This window comes from Zonotrichia albicollis, chromosome 33 (genome assembly GCF_047830755.1).
Source record: "Zonotrichia albicollis isolate bZonAlb1 chromosome 33, bZonAlb1.hap1, whole genome shotgun sequence".
Lineage (NCBI taxonomy): Eukaryota > Metazoa > Chordata > Aves > Passeriformes > Passerellidae > Zonotrichia > Zonotrichia albicollis.
In genome coordinates, this window is record NC_133851.1 from 1,807,898 (window position 1) to 1,817,603 (window position 9,706).

The 9,706-nt window shown below is 63.9% G+C and overlaps 1 protein-coding gene across 2 annotated transcripts; it reads right to left on the bottom strand.

Annotated features, from left to right (window-relative positions):
• Positions 1-732: 732 nt before the first annotated feature.
• CNPY2 (canopy FGF signaling regulator 2) lies at positions 733-9,687 on the bottom strand. 2 transcript variants are annotated; one of them, XM_074530853.1, is made up of 6 exons: positions 9,352-9,687; positions 8,293-8,472; positions 7,436-7,551; positions 5,564-5,761; positions 2,908-3,004; positions 733-1,274 (listed from the first exon to the last, which is right to left on the bottom strand). In XM_074530853.1, exons 2-6 carry the CDS (start codon positions 8,450-8,452, stop codon positions 1,231-1,233), a joined length of 615 nt encoding a protein of 204 aa, XP_074386954.1. In that variant the 5' UTR covers positions 8,453-8,472; positions 9,352-9,687; the 3' UTR covers positions 733-1,230. The 2 variants fall into 2 exon arrangements, with proteins under 2 accessions (XP_074386954.1, XP_074386953.1); XM_074530852.1 differs by having other exon boundaries at positions 737-1,274; positions 9,454-9,663.
• Positions 9,688-9,706: the final 19 nt, after the last annotated feature.

The following is a 9,706-nucleotide window of genomic DNA, read 5'->3' on the forward strand; positions in this document are numbered from 1 at the left end:
TTTGCTATTGGTCAAGCGGCGCGCCGTGGGGCGGGGCTACGCTAATGAAGTGGCGGGGGGCGCAAGCTATAGGTGGCCGCCGCATTCGCCTGATCAGGACCAGGGGTGGGGTGAGGGGGTGCCCGCCCCGTCTCGTGACGTCACCGGCCGCAGTGCGTGACGTCACGGCCCGGTGTCATCCCCGCGGCGCGCCGGTGTCCCGGTGGGGTTCCGCTGCGAGGGCGGGGGGCTGCCCCGTGACGTCACCAGGCGCTCGGCCGGGCGGTATGAGGTCACAGGGAGCCCATGACGTCATCCTGTAGGTGGCCACAGTGGCTTGAGGCGATAGGATGTGGCATGTGGCTCAGCGGTGACGTCAGGGGGTGGCATGTCACCATGGCCGCTGAGGCCAGGACATTGTCCTGCCGGCCCCGGGTGACACCATGGAGTGACATGGGGTGACACAGGGTAATGGGTGCCAGCAGAGGGGCAGAGCCCTCCTGCCGCTGCTGTCCCCTGGCCAGGTGACATGAGGTGACACAGGACACGGCAAAGAGACCAGAACCTTCTCAGTGGCAGGGTGAGATGGCAGCGGGTGGCAGCTGAGAGCCAGCACCTGCATGGTGGATGGCCTGAGGTGACACAGGGTGACACGGGGTAGGGGCTGGACCTCCTTGGGGTGACACAGAGCCACCCACAAGGGGAACAACATGGGGACACTGCTGTCCCCACCCCACACACACACCACACCAGAGCTGCCCACAGCCCCTTTATTGCCTGCAAAACAGAGGGGGGTCCCCAAGCCCCCCAACCCCGAGCCCCGCTGTGTCCCCATGTCCCCCAAAAGTGGGGCAGGAATGTCCCTGAAATGTCCCCACAGGAGCCAGGAGGTGGCCCCGGCCCCGTGGCCGTCCCGGTGGCCCCGGATGGGGAATAAATAGGACGGGAGCTCTGCACGGGGTGAGGCAGCTGGGGAGGTCCTGGAGATCTGTCTGTCCTGGGGATGTCCTGGTGGGTCCTGGGGACATCCTGGTGGGTCCCAAGGACGTCCCGGTGGGTCCCAAGGACGTCCCAGTGGGTCCCAAGGAGATCCTGATGGGTCCCAAGGAGATCCAAGTGGGTCCTGAGGATGTCCCAGTGGGTCCCAAGGAGATCCTGGTGGGTCCAGGGGACGTCCCGGTGGGTCCTGGGGACATCCTTGGGGACAGCCCGGTGGTCCCGGTGCCATCCCGGTCCCCGCTCCCGAGGCAGTCACAGCTCGTCGTGTGGGATGTGCAGAGCGTGGTCACACAGGTCTGTGGAGACAACGGGGGACAATGGGGGTGTGGGGGAGCCCTGGGGGGGACCCTTGGGTCACATCAGAGCTTTGTGGGACCCTCAGGATGCCCCAGACCCCCAGGACACACCATCCCTGTAGGACCCTCAATGCTGGAGCCCTGTGGGACCCCTGGGTCACATCTGAGCCTTGTGGGACCCTCAGGATGCCCCAGACCCCCAGGAGACCCCCAGGACAAGGCAGCTCTGTAGGACCCTCAATGCTGGAGCCCTGTGGAACCCTCAGGACACATCAGAGCCTTGTGAGACCCCCAGGACGTGTCAGAGCCTCATGGGACCCTCAGGATGCAGAGGTCCTACAAGACCCCCAGGCTAGGACAGCCCTGTGGGACCCTCAGGACACATCAGTGCTCCATGGGACCCTCAGGATGCCCCAGACCCCCAGGAGACCCCCAGGACATGACATCCCTGTGTCCTCTCCCAGGACCGGTCCCTGCTGTGACCTGAGCCAGCACCAGTGGCATTTCCCTGCCTGTGTCCTGTGCTTAGGGACAAACGTGGCTGTCTGGACACAGCCACAGCCTGGCCTGTCCCTGCTCTGTCCCCTCAGTGCAGGAGGAGCCCCAGGAGCAGCTGTGGAGACCCTCAGGGTGCCCTGGGGCAGAGCATTGCCCTGAAGGTTGTGCCAGGTACAAAGGGAGCTGCCCTGGCCCCGTCCAGGGCCCCGTCCAGGGCTGCCCAAAGGTCACAGCGTGCCCTGACCTGGCTGTTTGTGAGCTGGAAATAGCCCCAGGATGGGACAGAGCCATTGGATGCGCCAGCAGAGGCCACAGAGTCAGCACAGCAGCTGCCCTGGCTCGGCCCCAGCATCCCAAAACAGCCCCAGGGCCAGCAGGGTCCCGGCTCTGCAAGGGGGTGCTGGGATTTGGGGAAGAATTTGAAACTCTTCCCTGCCCTGGGCTGGGAGAAAATCCCATCCCAGAACTGACAGAGCAGCCACGAGCCCTGGAACAGGAGAGACCCCCAGAAGAGCAGGAAAGACCCCCTGGGACAGCAGGAGAGACCCCCAGGAACAGCAGGAAAAGGCCTCCAGGGACAGCAGGAGACCCCAGGAAAAGCAAGAGAGACCCCCAGAAGAGCAGGAGAGACCCCCAGAACAGCAGGAAAAGACCCCTGGAATCAGGCCCAGCTCTGGGCTGGCAGAAAATCCCATCCCAGAACTGACAGAGCAGCCACGAGCCCTGGGACAGCAAGAGAGACCCCCTGGGACAGCAGGAAAGACCCCAGGAACTGCAGGAGAGACCCCCGGAATCAGGTCCAGCTCTGGGCTGGCAGAAAATCCCATCCTAGCACTGACAGAGCAGCCACGACCCCCTGGAATAGCAGGAGAGACCCCCAGGAACAGCAGGAGAGACCCCTGGAACAGCAGGAGAGACCCCCAGGAACAGCAGGAGAGACCCCTGGGACAGAAGGAGAGACCCCAGGAACTGCAGGAGAGACCCTGTGGAACAGCCCCAGCTTTGGGCCTGGTGTCTCCTCCCATCCCAGCACTGATGGAACAGGAGAGACCCCTGGAAGAGGAGGAGAGACCCCCTGGGACAGCAGGTGAGACCCCCAGGAACAGCAGCAGAGCCCCCCAGCCCCCCATCTCACCCGTCCTCTTGCTGCAGAGCCGGTCCTTGACGTTGTCAGCCTCGTGTGACAGAAACTCGATCAGCTCGTCCTCGTACTCCTCAGCGATGCTCTCGCACTGCAACGGTGACATGGTGACACCGCCAGCCCACGGGAGCCCCTCTTCTCCATTTCCCCATTTCCCACCCCGTCCTGCCCTGTCCCATCCTGTCCCCATGTCCCTGTCCTCCCTTTCTCCCATTTCCCACCAGTCCTGCCCTGTCCCTATTGTCCCTGTCCCACCCTGTCCTCCCTTTCCCCCATTTCCCACCCTGTCCCCATTGTCCCTATCCTCCCTGTTCCTCATTTCCTACCCTGTCTCCACTGTCCCATCCCTGTCCCCATGTCCCTGTCCTCCCTTTTCCCCCATTTCCCACCCTGTCCCCATGTCTCTATCATCCCTTTTCCCCCGTTTCCCACCTGTCCCATCCTGTCCCCATGTCCCTGTCCTCCCTTTCTCCCATTTCCCTCCTGTCCCCACTGCTCCCCTGTCCCATCCTGTCCCCATTTCCCCCATGTCCCCGTCCTCCCTTTCCCCATGTCCCCGTCCTCCCCTTCCCCCATTTCCCACCATCCCTGTCCTCCCTTTCTCCCATTTCCCACCCTGTCCCCACTGTTCCATCTCTGTTCCCATGTCCCTGTCCTCCCTTTTCCCCTGTCCCATCCTGTCCCCATTGTCTCTATGCTCCCTTCTCCCCCATTTCCCACCTGTCCTGCCCTGTCCCCACTGTTCCATCTCTGTTCCCATGTCCCTGTCCTCCCTTTCTCCCATTTCCCACCTGTCCTGCCCTGTCCCCACTGTCCCATCCCATCCCAAATGTCCCTGTCCTCCCTTTCCCTCATTTCCCACCCTGTCCCATCCTGTCCCCATTTCCCCCATGTCCCTGTCCTCCCTTTTCCCATGTCCCATCCTGTCCCCATTGTCTCTATCCTCCCTTCTCCCCCATTTCCCACCATCCCCCCATCCCTGTCCTCCCTTTTTCTCCCATCTCCCACCCTGTCCGCACTGTCCCACCCTGTCCCCATGTCCCTGTCCTCCCTTTTCCCATGTCCCATCCTGTCCCCATTGTCTCTATGCTCCCTTCTCCCCCATTTCCCACCCGTCCTGCCCTCTCCCCACTGTTCCATCTCTGTTCCCATGTCCCTGTCCTCCCTTTTCCCCCATTTCCCACCTTGTCCCCACTGTTCCATCCTGTCCCCATGTCCCTGTCCTCCCTTTCCCCCATTTCCCACCCTGTCCCCACTGTCCCATCCCATCCCGAATGTCCCCGTCCTCCCTTTCCCTCATTTCCCACCCTGTCCCATCCTGTCCCCATTTCCCCCATGTCCCCGTCCTCCCCTTCCCCCATTTCCCACCCTGTCCCCACTCTCATCCCTGTTCCCATGTCCCTGTCCTCCCTTTTCCCATGTCCCATCCTGTCCCCATTGTCTCTATGCTCCCTTCTCCCCCATTTCCCACCTGTCCTGCCCTGTCCCCACTGTCCCATCCCATCCTGAATGTCCCTGTCCTCCCTTTCCCTCATTTCCCACCCTGTCCCCACTGCTCCCCTGTCCCATCCTGTCCCCATGTCCCCGTCCTCCCTTTCCCCATTTCCCATCCTGTCCCCATGTCCCCGTCCTCCCCTTCCCCCATTTCCCACCATCCCTGTCCTCCCTTTCTCCCATCTCCCACCCTGTCCCCACTATCTCATCCCTGTCCTCCCTTTTCCCATGTCCCATCCTGTCCCCATTGTCTCTATCCTCCCTTTCTCTCATTTCCCACCCTGTCCCCACTGTTCCATCCTGTCCCTATGTCCCTGTCCTCCCTTTCTCTCATTTCCCACCTGTCCTGCCCTGTCCCCACTGTTCCATCCCATCCCAAATGTCCCTGTCCTCCCTTTCCCTCATTTCCCACCCTGTCCCATCCTGTCCCCATTTCCCCCATGTCCCTGTCCTCCCTTTCCCCATTTCCCATCCTGTCCCCATGTCCCTGTCCTCCCCTTCCCCCACTTCCCACCATCCCCCCATCCCTGTCCTCCCTTTTTCTCCCACTTCCCACCTGTCCCCACTGTCTCATCCCTGTCTCCATGTCCCTGTCCTCCCTTTTCCCATGTCCCATCCTGTCCCCATTGTCTCTATCCTCCCTTCTCCCCCATTTCCCACCTGTCCTGCCCTGTCCCCACTGTTCCATCTCTGTTCCCATGTCCCTGTCCTCCCTTTCTCCCATTTCCCTCCTGTCCCCACTGTCCCATCCCTGTCCCTATGTCCCTGTCCTCCCTTTCTCCCATTTCCCACTAGTCCTGCCCTGTCCCCACTGTCCCATCCCATCCCAAATGTCCCTGTCCTCCCTTTCCCTCATTTCCCACCCTGTCCCCACTGCTCCCCTGTCCCATCCTTTCCCCATTTCCCATCCTGTCCCCATGTCCCCATCCTCCCCTTCCCCCATTTCCCACATCCCCCCATCCCTGTCCTCCCTTTTTCTCCCATTTCCCACCTGTCCCCACTGTCCCACCCTGTCCCCATGTCCCTGTCCTCCCTAATCCCCCATTTCCCACCTGTCTCCACTGTCCCATCCCTGTCCCCATGTCCCTGTCCTCCCTTTCCTCCCCATTTCCCCCCATTTTCCTCCCCATTTCTCCCCATTTTTCCCCTCACGCACAGCGAATTTCAGGCTGTTGATGACGTCCCCGTCGAATTTGACCCCGGACAGGTCCATCTTGGTGCCATCATGGGAGATGACCCTCACGTAGCTCTTGCGCTGCGTGGCCGGGTCCAGCTTCTCCCCGTACTCCTTCATCTTCTCGCAGACGCGCTCCAGCAGCTCCGTCAGGTGCGCCTCGGACCGGGCGTACGGCACCTGCGGCACCGGGGAACCGGGACAACGGGAGAGGAACCGGGAAGATGTCAGTGGGGACACCGGGAGAGGAATGGGCAGGGGTCAGTGGGGACACCGGGAGAGGAATGGGCAGGGGTCAGTGGGGACACCGGGAGAGGAATGGGCAGGGGTCAGTGGGGACACCGGGAGAGGAATGGGCAGGGGTCAGTGGGGACACCAGGGGGACACTGGGAGAGGAACCGGGCAGGGGTCAGTGGGGACACCGGGAGAGGAACCGGGAAGATGTCAGTGGGGACACTGGGAGTGGGAACACTGGGAGACAAATTGGGCAGGGGTCAGTGGGGACACTGGGAGAGAAACGGGCAGGAGTCAGTGGGGACACTGGGAGAGGAACGGGCAGGGGTCAGTGGGGACACCAGGGGGACACCGGGAGAGGCAGGGGTCAGTGGGGACACTGGGAGTGGGGACACTGGGAGACAAATTGGGCAGGGGTCAGTGGGGACACTGGGAGAGGAACCGGGCAGGGGTCAGTAGGGTCCTTGGGATCAGCACTGGGAGTGGGGACACCGGGAGAGGAACGGGCAGGGGTCAGTGGGGACACTGGGAGACAAATTGGGCAGGGGTCAGTGGGGACACTGGGAGAGGAATGGGCAGGGGTCAGTGGGGATGCCAAGGGGACACCAGGAGAGGAACCAGGCAGGGGCCAGTGGGGACACCAGGGGGACACCAGGAGAGGAACGGGCAGGGGTCAGTGGGGACACCGGGAGAGGAACCGGGAAGATGTCAGTGGGGACACTGGGAGTGGGGACACTGGGAGACAAATTGGGCAGGGGTCAGTGGGGACACTGGAAGAGGAACGGGCAGGGGTCAGCAGGGACACCAGGGGGACAGTGGGAGAGGAACCAGGCAGGGCTCAGTGGGGACAATGGGAATGGGGACACTGGGAGAGGAACCGAGCAGGGGTCAGTGGGGACACCAGGGGGACACCAGGCAGGGGTCATTGGGGAAACCAGGAATGGGGACACCGGGAGAGGAATGGGCAGGGGTCAGTGGGGACATTGGGAATGGGGACACTGGGAGAGGAACCGGGCAGGGGTCAGCAGGGACATCAGGAGCGGTCCCAAGGGTGAGGACACCAGGATAGGCCCTGGTCAGGGGTCAGCAGGGTCCCTGGCAGTAGCCCCAAGAGCGGGGACACTGAGAGCAGAGACATGAGGAGAGGCCCTGGGAGCAGCCCCAGGAGCAGGGACACTGGGAGAGGCCCTGGGCAGGGCCAGCAGGGACACTGGGAGCAATCCCAAGGGTGGGGACACCGAGAGAGGCCCTGGTCAGGGGTCAGCAGGGACACTGGGAGTGGCCCCAAGAGCGGGGACACTGAGAGCAGAGACACTGGGAGTGGCCCTGGGAGCGAGAACACCGGGAGAGGAACCGGGCAGAGGTCAGTGGGGTCCCTGGGATCAGCACCAGGAGTGGAGATACCGGGAGAGGAACCAGACAGGGGTCAGTGAGGACACTGGAAGCAGCCCCAGGACACCGGGAGAGAATGGGCAGGGGTCAGTGGGGTCCCTGGGATCAGCACCAGGAGTGGGGACACCGGGAGAGGAACCGGGCAGGGGTCAGTGGGGTCCCCTGGGAGTGGCCCCAGGCTGGGGTCAGTGGTGACACCAGGGGCGGGGACACCAGGAGTGGCCTCACCTCCACCACGGACTGGCTGCCGTCGGGGTTGATGCGGAACGAGCCCATCTGGATGGTTTTTCTGGGATCCACCTGGGCGATTTCCCACTCCAGCTCATCCACCAGCGCCCGGCAGGCTGTGGGGGACACGGTGACATGGGACACCTGGCATGTGTGCTCCTGGGGCTGCCCACAGCCACACTGGTGTGACTGGCATGGGGAGGGGTCTCCATGGGATGGAGACCCTCAGCCTGACCCCCTGGGGGTCCAGCTGGTCCCACTGGACATCCCCAAGCTCTGTCCTGTCTTGCTGTCTTCTCTGTGCCTGTCCTCCTTTTTAGCCCTGTTTTCCCATTTCATCCTGTCCCCGTGTCCCTGTCCTCCCTTTTCCCCCATTTCCTACCTGCCCTGCCCTGTCCCCATGCCCGTCCTCCGTTTTCCCTCCTTTTTCCTGCTGTTTTGCCCTGTTTCCCCTGTTCCACACAGTCCCCATGTCCCTGTACTCTCTTTTCCCCCATTTTCCACCCTGTCCCCACTGTTCCATCCCGTCCCCATGTCCCTGTCCTCCCCTTTCCTCCCCTGTACCCCCTATCCTGTCCTCATTGTCCCTGTCCTGTCCCCACTGTTCCCCCTGTCCCTGTTCTCCCTTTCCCCCATTTCCCACCCTGTCCCCACTGTCCCATCCTGTGCCCATTGTCCCTGTCCCCACAGTACCCCGTGTCCCATCCTGTTCCCATTGTCCCTATCCTCCCTTTCCCCATTTCCACCTGTCCTGCCCTGTCCCCACTGTCCCATCCTGTCCCCATGTCCCTGTCCTCCCTTTCCCCAATTTCCCACCCTGTCCCATCCCATGTGGTCCCCCCCGTGTCCCCCCACACCTCCGCAGTGCAGGTCCTGGCTCCGGCGCGCTCCGGCCGCGGGCAGCAGCGATGCCAAGGCCAGGGCCAGGCCGAGCAGCATCCCCGAGGCTCCGCCGATTCCCGGGACCCGGCCCCGCATCCCCGGGGCTCCGCAGCTTCCCGGGATCCGGTCCCGCATCCTCAGGGCTCCGCTGTCACCTGCGGGCACGGGGCAGCTCCAGCGCTGTCACCTGCGGGCTCCGGGTGGCCCCGCTGTCCCCACACCCCGTCAAAGGCCATCCCTGCCCGGTCCCCCCGGCTCTCCTTAGGGCTTCATCCATGGTGTTCCCCGTCCCGGTCCGCTCTGAGTCCCGTTAGTGCGGCTGGACCCCACGGGAACCCCTCCGCATAGGGCAGAGTCCCATAAAGCCCCCTCCCCTATAGAGCACAGCCCCCGAAGAGCCCCCTCCCCTATAGGGCAGAGACCACAACCCCCTCAGAGCCCGTTTCCCTATAGGGCACAGCCCGGAGCCCTCACAGAGCCCCTACAGGGACCATTCCCCTATAGGGCACAGCCCAGAGCCCCACAGAGCACCCTTCCCTATAGGACAGAGCACAGAGCCCACTCCTCTATAGGGCAGAGGCTAAAGCCCTTACAGAGACCCCTCCCCTGTAGAGCACAGCCCCTACAGAGCCCCCTCCCCTAAAGGCAGAGCCCGGAACCCCCTCAGAGCCCGTTTCCCTATAGGACAGAGCCCAGAGCCCCACGGAGCCCCCTCCCATATAGGGCAGAGTTCAGCCGCCCTACAGAGCCCCTTCCCCTACAGGGCAGAGCACAGAGCCCCTAGAGGGACCCCTCCCCTATAAGGCAGCGCTCAGAGCCCCATAGAGCCCCCTCCCCTATAGGGCACAGCTCTCACAGAGCCCCCTCCCCTTCGGGATCCCCCACAGCCCGCTATGGAGCCCTTCGCCCTCACAGCCGAGCCCATCCCCTTCCCCGATGCCCCCTCATCCCGGTCCCAGACGAGTCATTCCGAGCTGCGCCCCCATCCTGAACCCCGGGCCCGGCCGAGCCCCCCCGTCCTGCGCCCCCCGTACCGGCCGCTCTCCCGTCCCGCTCCCACCGCCCCTCACACCGGACCGGCTGCCCCGGGACTGCCCGAGGCGCCGCCGGTCCTGGCGCGCCCCCCCGGCCCGCACCGCCGCGGGTCACGGCCGCTCCGAGCGGGAAGCGGCCGAGTCGGAGCGGGCGGCGGAGCCGGTTGGACCGGTCAGACCAGCAGGGGCGGCTCCGAGAGCAGCGGCGGGACCGTCCCGCGAGCAGGCGGCGCCGAGGGCAGCCCCAGACGGGCGACGAGGGCCCCGCGGTTGCCAGGGCCCGGCCGCGTGGCGCTCGGCCTCGAGTGGGCGGGGCCCGATGTGACTCCGCCCACTGGAGCTATCTGGCCACGCC